At 36.8% G+C, this 15,455-nt stretch overlaps 1 protein-coding gene across 9 annotated transcripts in view; it reads left to right on the plus strand.

Annotated features, from left to right (window-relative positions):
• The window catches only part of LOC143221730 (uncharacterized), a 52,341-nt gene that overhangs the window by 19,257 nt on the left and 17,629 nt on the right, over positions 1-15,455 (plus strand). For 8 of the 9 annotated variants that reach the window (XM_076447198.1, XM_076447197.1, XM_076447189.1 and 5 more), the window contains 2 exons: positions 7,657-7,838; positions 14,628-14,878. In XM_076447198.1, the coding sequence (XP_076303313.1) occupies positions 7,776-7,838; positions 14,628-14,878 (314 nt within the window). In that variant the 5' untranslated portion in view covers positions 7,657-7,775. The remainder of the gene's footprint in view (positions 1-7,656; positions 7,839-14,627; positions 14,879-15,455) is intronic. The other variant, XM_076447196.1, reaches the window with a different exon arrangement.

Below are 15,455 nucleotides of genomic sequence, written 5' to 3' on the forward strand. Positions count from 1 at the left end.
TCCAAAACATAAAAATTAGTGATTTAAAAGAACAATTACACTGAAGTAATTGTTAGACTCAATTACAATTACTGTAATCGTGTTACGTAATTGCAATTACTCCTTTCACAATTATATGTAATTGTAATTTTATTTCTGCAATTTCAAGTATTTTTAATGCAATTACAAGTAATTGTAATTGGCAGTTTCAATTACTTAACGCCAAAATGGCACTAATAAGAGTAATTAGATATCTACTCCATGGAAATGTCTAAAAAGAACAAACAAAAAGTATATGTTATATATTATCCGACTCAAACTTTGAAATGAGAAACATTTTGAAAAGTAATGGTAATCGTTTTTGTGAAATATCAAATAATTAGCTACAAATAAATATTTCATTAATAATAAATATTTCCTAACATATGCTTCTTGTTTGTTCTTTTTAGACATTTCCATTGAGTAGGTATCTAATTAATGTTGTAATTGCAACTACCAATTACAATTATGTATATTTAATTGTAATTGTATTTCTGCAATTTCAAATTACAGTAATTGGTAAGTAATTGTAATTGTAATTGAAATTACATTTTGCCCAACTCTGCTAAGTAGTAATAAAACTTGACGTTCGTGTTTATAGTATGTTCTAGCTTGTATTTCTAATAATCGATAAATAAATAATCAATGTCAAGTTTTCTGCCTATAATGTTACGTATTCGTAATTGAATATTTATGTGCAGATATAATACAAGCATATTTATGTATTAATGGATTTGTTTACATAACGTAATGCACGTATACGTATATCAATTTCATTGTAATTGCACAAATTTTTGATTTCCTACGCGCGAGAGTTATTGATGGAGTTGATACAAGTGTACAAGTGTACAACATCTTTTCGAACACAGTCAATCAAACACTAAAAATAGGAGACACACGATTTAGTATTTCATTTGATCAATATGACACGAAATATCCGTAACATACGAAGGAACTGGTTATAATCACGCGACATTTGCTCCGATGATCAATGAAGATAGTGGAACTGTTAATTGAAATATGGTTCTGCTATTATGTGCTCGGAGTGCACATAAATTGCAATCGGGCACAATTACACACGCGATTCTATAACACACAGAGACTACAATTCCACGTGAATGTGTATTACTCGTTCGTATAAATGAAGGTATTTTAAGAAAATTAAGAGTGTTAATTAATCATTGATTTTGAATGTTTTATAATAATTTTGAGCACAACATTTGCTTTGACCTATAGCACAGCAATTAGACTTCTATTATGTTATTCTTAGGGTTCTACTTTTAAAACTAATTTTGCGATCTGAAGACTGAACGCGATAACACCTGGGCAGGTACTATCAGTTCCTATTCAAAGGGCACTCTTAATGCCAAGGTCATATCCTCGATTATTTCCTTGCTTCTTCCTTTTAGTAGATTAAGGTGCCGCTTCCTCTGTAGGAAAATGTCTGTACATTTCAATTATAAAATTACATTTCGATGATGTCGTCTGAACTGCGGATAAAATATTTGTAATTTGTGGGAGGAATATTAATATTATCTTTTGCATTTGAAACATTAAACAATATGTTTTCAAAGCTTCGGTAAAGACTCGTACTACATCATGACCAATTTCATCAAAAGCACTGACAGCAAATTTAGGTTCCTTTCACTTCTGATTTCAACTTCTGAACTTCTTTCCTCAGTTCTTTGACTTTTCAACATATTTCATATGTTCCGCACTGAAAACTTCAAATTCGTTCCACTTGCTAAGAGTCGCGGACGTTCTTTCGCATGCCATCCGGAGTTAAATTATGTTATTATTGAAATAACTATCCACTTGTCAATTATGCGCACATTGTATGACCTGGAGAGAAACTATTCAATCAAACAAATTAATCAAGATTAGAACGATTCGTATACAATATGACGAAAAAATATTAACGTGAACACGAACATATTTTGCTTTTTAAGCCATGCAAAAAATGAGAAAATCTGACAATTCCCGATACATAAATCCCAAAATAACACTGTCCAACACCAGTTCCACAATTAGTGTTAGCTGGTTCTTATAGAGTTTTTTGCGCTGATTCCGAATCTATCCTTAATTTTTTTTCCTAGACGCACAGTTTTTGAGAAACATGATTTTGAAGAAAAAAAACACATTTTTCAACTTTAAAGAAATATTGTGGTGTTATTATAAAAGATATTGAATTGTTCGTTACAGCAAAAGATTCTGTAGACTTTCCCGAATACAGTGATATCTAATATTAATACATTATGATTGTTTAAACATGTTTATTACGCCTGTTCTAGCGGTAAGCGCCACTGGCGGCAACTCATGTCGGGCGCAGATATTTTGCTTTCTGGTTCGAAAAAAACGTCGACCATGCAAACTTGAAAGGGTGATTTCTCAAGATAAAAGTCTGCTCTATCGCGTGGTATAGTTCGATTTTTCGCTGGACCCGTATTTTTGAGATAAATTGAAAAATATCCTCAAAAATTGGTGAAAGTTGGTGTCTCTCCGTCTTTAATCATTGTTTAAACACGTTTAAACAATTATAATGTATTAGTATTGGATATCACTGTATTCGGGAAAGTCTACAGAATCTTTTGCTGTAAAGAACAATTCAATATCTTTTATAATAACATCACAATATTTGTTTAAAGTTGAAAAATATTTTTTTTTTTCAAAGTCATGTTTCTCAAAAACTGTGCGTATAGCAGAAAAATTAAGGACAGATTCGGAATCAGCGCAAAGAACTCTATGTATATGAAGGACCCAACACTATATTGAAATCATAAAAAAAGTTGAAATTTGTTGGATAGTATAATTCGTAGGAAATTAAAATAGTACACATTCAATTGACGGAGTTTCGCAGACGCAATCCGTGCATTGGAGGGTTGAAATCAGAAAAGAACCATTTCCGCGAGGTGTAGATTTGCCAGTTCGTAGAGTTTTCGTCGAACGTCTCTGGTTTTGACAAATCGGTCGAAAGAGAAGTTCTGGTTCTGCCACAAAGATATTATTCTTCGAGCTCGGCGCTGTTAGCAACCCTCGGTCAACCGTTAACGACAAGGAGAAACGTCAATTTCCTGATAGTGCCCGAGCCACGAACATTTCAACTTCCGAGATCGATGCCAATCTGAAAATCCCAGCTGGAAATTCACGCGACGTGTCCGTGGACAGGGTATAAATCGGGACGGACGACTTAACAAATGGATCAAGTAAACGCGACATTCCGCAAGGACCGTCCCAAAGTTATCGCGTACGGAACGTTGCGGCATCGTTAATTGCGTTCGTACGACGTTCGTCCTTGCACCCTCTGCCCTCTGGTTGCATTGCGATCCTAGTTGCACCGTGATTGATACGCGTGCCAGTTAAGAGGCCATTACGCGCCGGAGAATACGGAGATCGCCCGATATCACGGTCGATGGGAACACGCGAAAAAAAAACAACAATTACCGCAAAAAACGCATTCGTTCCGCTCTTTTTGAACCTTTCGTCCGTCGCGTCGCAACGGTGGCCTGAATCGTGCTTCCTCTACGGGCAGGTTCTTACTGGTTCTCTTTCTAGCAGTACTTATCGGTTCGTAAACTTTGCCGCAGGACTACTATTCGAAAGATTGCCGCATATCAAATGGTCGATCTTCAACAGCAACTTTAAACAAACATAACTGTCTTCGAAATAAACCTTATTCAAAAAAAGCAAGCACTTCGTCAACGAATTACGAGTTAATACAACTTGTTGTTAGAAATATGCAACTCTAACAATACTGTAGATATCGCTACAGAACTAACGGCGTTGTGTTGTATACATAAAACTTCCAAACGTTTCCGACTGCTGTGTGTCTCGTATCCCTTTTTACTACGTTGACATAACATCGTTCCTGGGCAAATAAAAAAGCTTTTACATATGCTCCTTCTGAACTGACTTCCTTTGTGAAAAATATTGACGTTATTACCAAATGTAATCCGCCCAATATTAAGATTCTGCTTTCTCTCTAGACTCGATGTTTTGTAAAAATAATTTCACCTGTTATCCGTTTACTGGCCTTAAAGGACTGACTCCTGGAACAACTACTCTACGATCCTGATTAAATTTTTAGAATAAATAGAGGGGGGAAATGCGTGGTCTACAGTCCTCGACAAAATAATAAGACACCTAGCATATTTTTAAATTTCTTATGTTTAAAGGTAGAAAATGTACACTCCGTTGTATCCTGTATATTACATACTATTTCCAAAGTAAACATGTAAAATCTTAGGATTGTATCGCGTACCACAGCAAAATTAGAGAAAGATATGTGAACACGGTCTGACATTAATTCGACAAAAGTAGAAAACACTGACAGAAAAATGTTTAAAAATACAAAATTAATACTTTGTGATACGTCCTTTAAATTGAATACGTCTAGTAATCGCTTTCGGATAGTTTTATATAACTTTTTGATTCGTTTTCGTTCTACGTGTGTCCAATTGTTATTTATACTTTCTTTTAGTTCATTTACGTTATTATATTGTTTCCCATTCGCGAAGAATCGTCCTGACAAATCTCCCCACACATTTTCTATATATTCAAATCGGGAGAACGAGCGGGCCATTCCAAAATATTAAAATTTTTTGAAAATAAGGATTGTTTCACAGATTTTGCTGTATGGATTGCTGCATTATCCTGTTGAAAAATATAGTCGGAGCGCGTGATACGAGCTGCAGACTTGTTTAACTGATCTGCTATTAATTCAATATATTTATTAGTATTCATCATAGTTTATTTCTGTTTTCCATAGTAATCAATAGCGGCCCATTCCATAACACAGCCACCACCCATTTGACGGCAACATAAATGGAGTTCTTCCTTTCTGCAAACATGAAAGTAGTAGGCCCAGCCATCAGGGCCATTTAGATTGAATTTTTTCTCGACATTACAAATGACTTTCTTCCAGTTTTTCATCCAGTGTACTTGTTCACAAGCGATTTTTAGTCGTGCTGCTTTGTGTTTCTCCATTAACGGTGGCCGTTGTATTAATTTCTTCCGCTTAATGTGTTTGCTTCCTTGTAAAATGCGATGTACATTTCTTAAATTTGTTTTCACACCTGTTTCTTCGGCTATTTGTCCTGTTGTGTCCTTAAAATTCGACGCAACACGCAAAATTGCACGTTTATCACGTTCGGAAGTAACGCTAGGTCTTCCACTTCCTTTCGTTTTTCCATAAGCACTTGGATTTATTAACACATTATATATCGCGCACCTACGTATACCTACATATATACGCATTTTAATAATTTCGCAATTTTATTGATACTGTACTTTTCCGAGCGCAACAGAACGATTCGATCGACCTTACTTATATCTGACTGCTTTCCTCGACTCATTATTTATTTTTCATTGTATTAGGACCTTGAATAAGTTCTCGCTGTTTCTTTTATAAAATAAAAGCTTTATTTAAATTATAAGGAACAAAAACATTTCATTCAAAGTATTGCCCATCACTAGCGACCACTTTCTCCCATCTTTCTGGTAGTATATGATTTCCGCGTCGGAAAAACGACATGTCTTTTGAGGCTATCCAAGAATCGATCCATGTTTTAGCTTCTTCATAAGAAGGAAAGCGCTGGTTAGCTAGGCCATGTGTCATCGAACGGAATAGGTGAAAATCAGAAGGGGCTATGTCAGGTGAATACGGCGGGTGGGGTAGAACTTTCCATTGAAGCGTTTCCAGGTAGGTTTTCACTGGTTTTGCAACATGAGGCCGAGCGTTGTCATGTAGCAAAATCACTTTGTCGTGTCTCTGCTCGTATAGCGGCCGTTTTTCTTTTAAGGCTCGACTTAAACGCATCAATTGAAGTCGATAGCGCTCCCCCGTGATAGTCTCATTCGGTTTGAGCAGCTCATTATAAATTACACCCTGCTGATCCCACCAAATACAGAGAAGAAGCTTCGAACCATGGATATTTGGTTTTGCAGACGATGTTGATGCATGGCCGGGCTTACCCCACGAATTTCTACGCTTTGGATTATCGTAGTGTATCCACTTTTCATCGCCAGTCACGATGCGGTGCAAAAAACCTTTTCTTTTCTGCCGTTGAAGCAGTAGTTCACACGTGAGAAAACGCCGTTCGACGTCTCTCGGCTTCAATTCATACGGTACCCAATGTCCTTGCTTCTGGATCATTCCTAAAACTTTTAAACGTTTTGAAACAGTTGACTCATCTACTTGTAATGTTTTTCCAAGTTCTGCTAGCGTCTGACATCGGTCTTGATCGAGTAATTCCTCCAACTTTTCGTCTTCAAATTTTTTCGGTGCGCCAGAACGTTCTTTATCCTCAAGTTCAAAATCATTATTTTTGAAGCGTCGAAACCAGTCTCTACGTGTCGTATCCGACAAAGCATTGTCACCATAAGGCTCAACAAGAATTCTATGTGCTTCAGCTGTAGATTTCTTTTGAATAAAGTAGTGCAATAAAATTCCCCGCAAATACACTTTATTTGGCACAAAAGTAGACACATTTTCAGAACTAAGAAAAAATTACTTTGTTTACACTAAAGTGAACTACCATACACTGAAATTTAAGGTTAGATCATAGACATATAGAGATAGACTGCGCCGTCTTATGGGCGAGTTGAAGCCCACAATGGCGGCGCGCGGTACAAAGAGTGAGAGAGAGAGCATTAGCCGGGGTCCATAGCGCTCTCTTTCTATATGATGTGTCGACACATCAATTAGAAAGAGAGCGCTATGGACCCCGGCTAATGCTCTCTCTCTCTCGCACGCCGCCATTGTGGACTTCAGCGCTTCGTTCAGGCCGCGCAGTCTATCTCTATATGTCTATGGGTTAGATACACTACTGCCTTGCATGTGTGTTACCATTCGAAATTTCACGAACGGGGTACTGCTACTGCCATCTTTGAAGAAACAGCGAGAACTTATTCAAGGTCCTAATAATAAATCTACTTATAATGTAAGAAAATCACAAGATTCAACGTCTGATTACGTTCGCAGTAGAACACTTAATGGTAGAAGTCACATGATTGGAAAATAAGCCAAATGTCTTATACTTTTGTCGAAGCAATGTCAGTCCGTGTTCACATATCTTTCTCTAATTTTACTATGGTATGCGATACAATCCTAAAATTTTGCGTGTTTACACCTTTAAATATAAGAAATTTAAAAATATGCTAGGTGTCCTATTATTTTGTCGAGGACTGTAACCTAGGTAGTGACATCGCGATTCGTGCTGAGGGGTGAGATCCTATCACTATTCTACAGTGCGGATCGTGACGTCATTATGATCTGTCCAACGAGACAGTGAAGTATCGGCGAGCGTCCTTTGCTAACTATCTGAGCAGAGTAACTTGAACTTTCTTGCACTCGAGTGGCTATGTTTATACATATGTATAGATACTAGGGGTGTGCGAGATCCCGTCGGGACGGGTATTTCTCGCGGGATCGGGACGGAATCACGCACACCCCTAATAGATACGTTTACTGCCTCGTCTCTTTGGACAGACTATAGGTACCCCCACTATTGGTAACGTACCGGGTGGGGCAATGCTCGGCACGCAACGTCATGTGATCCTTTCGAGGGACCTTCTGCCGTAACGCTGAGTCTACCTGTCGACGGGGGTATTATATCTAGATCTTGTCTTGTCTGTTTCCAGGAAAACGTGAAGCCGCGGGTGGAGGAAACTGTTTTGGTAATAGTCCATCTTCAACAGGGGGTCCACCCAGGATCAGCAACAGTACCGCTGGTGACGGTACTGCACCTGGGGGTGGCAATATGACCCCCGAGGATCTTGCTCCCGATGAAGAGTTTGCTCTAGCCATTACACAGAAAGCTCAGGTAGAAACGACTTTCCATAACCCATTAATTTCTCCATTCTCAACGTAACCTCAAAAACATGGTTGCTTACCCTTTGTGGATTATTTCGTTATTAGATTTTACCAGTTTCATATCCATATACGTCCATAATTTGACAATAAGGAATTTTTCAATTTCTATGTTAAAGAACATGTAATGACCGTAATGTCTCGTTTTTCTCTTTTTATAATTATATTTTCTTTTATAATAATAAAGTTATCAAATTTTTGTTGTTAAATAAAGTTATGGGGTGAGGGGAGGGATGAAAGACCGTACTTGTTCTGTCGCGTAAACAGTGTCTTGGTCGCGCTGGTTTTCTGAATTTTCACCAGCTACATACAGTGGCTCACGAAAGTATTCGAACGCCCTTTAAAACAGAATAACTTTTTTATAATTGTAACAAACGACCTGATTTTTTATAATCAATTAGAAGCACTGGTTTATGAAATGATATGCAAAAAAGATTTTCAGCACGTGTCTAACTAACATAGATCTACAAAACATATATTTTAAATCCTTTAAGAGCCCTGATAAAAAAGTTAAAAAAATGACTTTTTTATTTTTGCATGTAACTTTGTAAATTATAATTTTTTGGAAAATCTTGTTTGCATATCATTTCATAAACCAGTGCTTCTAATTGATTATAAAAAATCAGGTCGTTTGTTACAATTATAAAAAAGTTATTCTGTTTTAAAGGACCACTGTAGATCGGCGATCGGCCGCACTGTGCACCATCTGGAAAGAAACTCAAGCTGTTGGTCAAATTTTGAAAAAGTAATTCGTTTTTTAATGTGAACGAATACTTTGTACACAGACTGTATGTATAGGTATGCGGCGATGCATCGGAAACCATTATTATCGTAGTCCGAGAGTATTTTCAAGAGCGTTTATGTAAAATTCCCGTTTGATTTTCTAGTCACAGTGCAACCGAACCGGCCCGTAGAAGAACTTGGCAGCCACTTTGGCTTATGTATAACAATGCAAACAAATACAGTCCGGTTTACGTTTCATGTAGAATGCGTCGCACGCAGATTCAGTCTCCGAGCAGAGCGGTTCGTGTTCTGGTAACGGTAGGAATTTTTCGACGGAATTTACGTGATTCGAATCGTGAACCCCATAAAAGATCCACAACAATATTCTCCGGGAAGTGTTCGTGTTCCACGCAGGTACCTTTTCGACGCCGTATTACGTCCACTCAACCGCGACGCACCGTTCCTTTAAGGGAGTCGTAACAACTCGTGTAATTTTCATTGTTTTTACTTTGAAAAAATAACGTACGCGGCTCAAATATCCAAAAACATGTGTGCACAATCCTACTACAAAAAGGGTAATAGTTCTCCTGAAAGAAATTTCGAAATGTTGGTGAAAATAACGTTGAAAAAAGTCACTTCTTTTTTTGTATTTTCTTGAAACACACGTCAGCCGGTAAGGCACTTTTTTGAATACGCCCCTCTTCGAGGAACTCGTCAAGTTTGAACAGTTTTAAGTATTTCGGAAAGTAGTAAGTATTAAGTATTTAAGAATTTACAAAAATTTCCAAACTTTTACAATATGACGCTCTAGACCAGAAGACCCCCTTAATTGCATGGTTGCCACGATGAAATGCATCGCGTGCATAACGAATAATTATAGACCACACAAAACACTACAGTTAGCAACTAAATGGAAAGATTTTGCGTAACATTACATTACGGAACAGCGAGTTCGAACGGAAGATACCGTCACCGTTAATATAATTGTTACGTGCATCTGTGAATGAAAGTTAAGCGTAAACGCCTGTAAAAGATTATTACAAAACAGTGGCGTATTGTTGTTTCGACTTAGCTAACGAATAAAGTCTTATTATTCCGATATTTTAATCACTCTGATGAACAAATTACATTTCACGTTATTCAGAGTTTTATGGAGTAACCACAAGCAATGAAAGGTAACCCGAATCGTTGAAGTATGATTTCTCTCCCGGTTCACGGCTTCCCTTTACAAACAATTTCATTCGGTTGTACAAAAAATTAATTAGGAAGAAAGTGAGCAAACATGCGAGACGTTTTCTAAGCCGTGCTAATGGAGGCCGGCTACTGACGAATATGGAAGCCTATTTAAAACGAAAAAAAACTGAAGTATGGTGCACCTCCATACGTGTATAAACATGTATGTACAAGTCGCGAACCCGTAGATGCAAAGGAGAAATTATTCTCCACGTGGGAAATACACCGAGCAACGCTTTCCGGTGTGGCAGTCGTGGGACGTTCCCGATGATTTTTATCGTTGCATTCCTTCTCTCCGCGGCGCTAAAAAAGAAACGACCGGGTCTCCCATTAAGAAGCAGATTCCCCGAAGAAAGTCGTTATTCGTAAGTCGGTACATTGTAATTTCATCTACTCGCGAAAGCAAATACACTGCGGCGTTCGTCGTCGTTCATGAGAACGAAGACAGTTTTGCGACAGTTTTCTCAGCGTTCGCAAGAATCTTTTCCAATCATTTTCTCGTTGAAACTGCACGTATATATGTATGTGGAGCAAGGAATTGTCTAACACGAGCTGTCTTCTGTTGTTTTGCGAACGGTAAACGTATCATTGGTCCAAGGTTCCGTCTTGAAGAATCGGGGGCTTCGCGATGGAACTCACTCCCTTAGCATTGGACAACTTTCTAATTAATGAAATGTTACAATCTTGACAGGGCAGGTAACGTTACCATTACGTAAGTGTAGGATATGGGACGGGAGGCAACGGGACATTTCTTTTATAGCCTTGCATTGCATTGAAATGAAGGACGCGCGAGACAAACGGACAAGAATAGAAGTTTGCCTTAATTTTTAACAGAGTGATCAACTCTTCGCAGCAACGAGTGTGCATTGCATGTATTAAACAGACTGAAATAATCGGACATTGCATTGACTTAGGAAAACCAAGGACTAACAAACTTCGCAACTGTTGCGGAAAGTATTTGAACACTATCAAATAGAAGCTTGAGCACATTATCACTTACAGTCCTCGAGAAAATAATAAGACACCTAGCATATTTGTAAATTTCTTATATTTAAAGGTGGAAAGTGTACACTCCGTTATATCCTGAATACTACATACTATCTCCAAAGTAAACACGCAAAATCTTAGGATTGTATCGCATACCATAGCAAAATTAGAGAAAGATATGTGGACACGCACTGACATTGCTTCGACAAAAGTATAAGACATTTGGCTTATTTTCGAACGTATTCAGACGTTCAATCTTGTGATTTCGTTACATTATAAGTACATTTATTACAATGAAAAATAAATAATTGGTCGAGGAAAGCAGTCAGATATAAGTGAGGTCGATCGAATCGTTCTGTTGCGCTCGGAAAAGTACAGTATCAATAAAATTGGGATATTATTATACACAAGTAGGTGCGCGATATATAATGTGTTAAAAAATCCAAGTGCTTATGGAAAAACGAAAGGAAGTGGAAGACCTAGCGTTACTTCCGAACGTGATAAACGTGCAATTCTGCGTGTTGCGTCGAATTTTAAGGACACAACAAGATAAATAGCCGAAGAAACAGGTGTGAAAACAAATTTAAGAAATGTACATCGCATTTTACAAGGAAGCAAACACATTAAGCGGAAGAAATTAATACAACGGCCACCGTTAATGGAGAAACACAAAGCAGCACGACTAAAAATCGCTTGTGAACAAGTACACTGGATGAAAAACTGGAAGAAAGTCATTTGTAATGTCGAGAAAAAATTCAATCTAAATGGCCCTGATGGCTGGGCCTACTACTTTCATGTTTGCAGAAAGGAAGAACTCCATTTATGTTGCCGTCAAATGGGTGGTGGCTGTGTTATGGAATGGGCCGCTATTGATTACTATGGAAAACAGAAATAAACTATGATGAATACTAATAAATATATTGAATTAATAGCAGATCAGTTAAACAAGTCTGCAGCTCGTATCACGCGCTCCGACTATATTTTTCAACAGGATAATGCAGCAATCCATACAGCAAAATCTGTGAAACAATCCTTATTTTCAAAAAATTTTAATATTTTGGAATGGCCCGCTCGTTCTCCCGATTTGAATATATAGAAAATGTGTGGGGAGATTTGTCAGGACGATTCTTCGCGAATGGGAAACAATATAATAACGTAAATGAACTACAAGAAAGTATAAATAACAATTGGACACATGTAGAACAAAAACGAATCAAAAAGTTATATAAAACTATCCGAAAGCGATTACTAGACGTAATTCAATTTAAAGGAGGTATCACAAAGTATTAATTTTGTATTTTTAAACATTTTTCTGTTAGTGTTTTCTACTTTTGTCGAATTAATGTCAGACCGTGTTTACATATCTTTCTCTAATTTTGCTACAGTACGCGATACAATCTTAAGATTTTTACATGTTTACTTTGAAAATAGTATGTAATATACAGGATTCATCGGAGTTTACATTTTCTACCTTTAAATATAAGAAATTTAAAAATATGTTAGGTGTCTTATTATTTTGTCGAGGACTGTAATGTCTGGTTATTTAATCAGGCATTTAGTTTCAGAAAGGAAAACGAAGCAGAAAGACAAAAGAAGAGTAAAGCTAACTCCCCGTTGATTCAATTACAGCTTTCTTATCAAGTTCACGCTAAATTACTTTCTTTTGGCATTACCTGTTAATCCGTAATAACAATCCGTGTAACAGTTACACGGTGTACAACATTGTTCTTTTCCACGAGGAATGTCGAAAGAAAAATGGCGGGCCGAACGTACATGTAGTATTCATAAAATGGCTAAACCCGTGAAACCGTCAGATTTAAATCAATTGCACTTACTCATGCCACGTAATCTGATCATTCTGAGGTTAATGACGTTTTTCATGACGCCGAGGAAACTTCTTACAATTAGATATTCGCGCACGCGATATTGCGTGAGCGTGCTGGGATTATGCCCTATATACCAAGATGAAGGAATAATGATTTTAATTTTGTACGACTTTCCCTTTATTTCATTCTACCCGAAGGTATAAATATAGCCCCCGTGCGAATACACGGGATTCGACTTTACCAACAAAACCCCAAGCATGTAACTAAAATATAAGATTTTACTATACTGGCCATTTATACATACCTTGTAAATGCCACAAAACCATCGTACTTGTTGGTGAAATATTACGACATTCCGATGATAATTACAGGTTTGTTGGTAAGACCACAATTTTAAGTCGACTATGAAGGGCTGAACGACGAAGGTACCGTTTATTCAAAGAGAAAACGTGAAAACACGTTTTTCGAGAGAACAGCTGAACATATACATTCCAAATATACATTTATATTCCTCAAACTTCAAACAATAAAAGGACAGTGTTTAATTGTGTATAGTGTTCCTTTTCGAGACTTCTTTCTCGAGAATTTCTCGAGAATTTCTCGAGACATTTTATAATTGGTTATTTCTCATTTCTCGAGAAATTTAAATCTAGGAAAATTCTTATGAATCTCATTTATTTTATAGCGTATTTTTGGAAATGAACAAATACATATGTTCTACCATCAGTCAGAACATGCTACATTTTAATTTAAATATAATATCTCTGTTACTTTTGATTATACGAAAAAATGTCAGAGGAGAAATTTGCACTGTTCAATAAGGTAAATATAATGGCAAAACAAAAAGTACTTTTGGTAATCATATTTCGAAATTTCAAGGTTATCGTTATTTTTATTTAAAGGTGCTCATATAATTATTCTACATATATGTATGTATTCCTATTCAGAAAAAAGACAAATCCAACGATGTGCCATGTTCCATAGTTAAGGTGAATTTCCCAATTTCCAAAATTTTCAATTTAAGTGGGCCACGTCATCCTTTTATCTGAACGATCTCAAACTTTGCATAAATTTTTTCTTACCTAAATGAACAATACTGGATAGTTACGTGCATTGTATCTAGATAAAAAATTTTCTCCAAATATAGTTTAGGTCCACCCTAATGTACATATTGGACAGTAATAAACATTGAATTAATGTTGTTTGCGCTTTCGATAAATATTATCAACGATATTCCAAATATTATAAGTTTTCCAATATTTTTTTATTTTATTAAAAATTCTAGAGAATTCTCGAGAAATATAGTCTTATTTCTCATTTCTCGAGAAATGAAAAACGTTAAGAAATCAGAAACACTAATTGTGTATATTTTAGTCAGTGTTATGTCTTGATATTTTAATTTCCATGTTTCTTTTAGAGAAATATTCTTTCTCTATAAACAAACGTTACGGTAGCCACGAATGTTCATTAAAATGTCTTGCCAATAGGTGTCGCAGACCTATGTATACTTTCCCGCATCACCATACATATACTGTGAGCGTAAAACCCAGCATCATAAACTCTGAAGTAAAATTTAATGGAACTCTTCGTTCGTTTCAAACCGGATGAGAACCGTAATAAAAAACTAAACAAGTTTTGTGCCTAAAATTTTGTTTGTACAGATTTTATGTTAGCAAGTGGTTAGGATTATGTTGGATTTGATGCTAGTAAATGTGTTTCTTCTGATTATTTCTGGAGCTTAAGATTGCTGATGAAAATTGATACCAAGACACGATCTGGAAAGATATGTATAGCTTTATGTCTAACAAGAAAAGAACCTTGTGTCCAGTACTAGGAGTACGCCGACCTTTACGCCAGTTAATTTCCATGTTGCGAATAACAATGGACGCATGATACATACTACAGATTAATTGCACGTTAAGATGTCGGGAATCTTATATTATAATGAACACCACGATTACCTTTTCCTGCAGAGGGAGGCAGAAGCAATTCGCGGCGCATTGTATCTCGGCGGAACGCTCGCGATAGCATGGATAATCGGCGCGGCAGGACTGTCATTGGCGTGGCTGGTGTTAGTCCTGGCACTAGCAGGGACAATATTTAAAACAAGAGTGTCCAGGCTACTTCAGTCGACGATTCAACAGGAATTAGGGAGGCTGCGTCGAAGGAGGGCTCTGTACAAAGACGAAACCGCCGAGTGGTTAAGCTTGCTCCTCAACAAATGGTAAATATTCATTTCGCATCACAAAAATCTCTTTGGTAAAATTACATTGAAAAAGTTTATGAAATATTAGCAATAAAACGATGATCTATTTGAACCATTCTCTAATTAGTCGCCCAATTGGCTGGGCAAGACGACATTTATGACTGACGATCGTGTCGTTGGCCATAAAGCTTTTTCAGAGCCAGATTCAACGATTACAATGGCCTTCACTTGCTATAAAGTTTATCCCAGTAGTAATATAATTTTATACATCAACTAGGCAGTGATTACGCTCGCTATATGTTGCTGGGATAATTTTTAAAATAGAATGTAGCCATTCAGATTAACCCCTTGCCCTACAATATCGTGTCAGACTCGTGATGAAGATTCTGTACAGAGTCTAATAAATATACATATATACATATATATGTTATTAATTTCCTTTAAACCGAGATGAAATTCCATTTTGGTTTCGTTAATGTATAGTTATCGGAGAACATGTAGACATACAATAGATATAAATTTTCTCCCTTTTTAGGAAATTACGAACTACAAAGAAAGTTCTAATCACTGAAACCGTAGGGCAAGGGGGGTTAAT

The sequence above is a fragment of the Lasioglossum baleicum genome, chromosome 3 (genome assembly GCF_051020765.1).
Source record: "Lasioglossum baleicum chromosome 3, iyLasBale1, whole genome shotgun sequence".
Classification (NCBI taxonomy): domain Eukaryota; kingdom Metazoa; phylum Arthropoda; class Insecta; order Hymenoptera; family Halictidae; genus Lasioglossum; species Lasioglossum baleicum.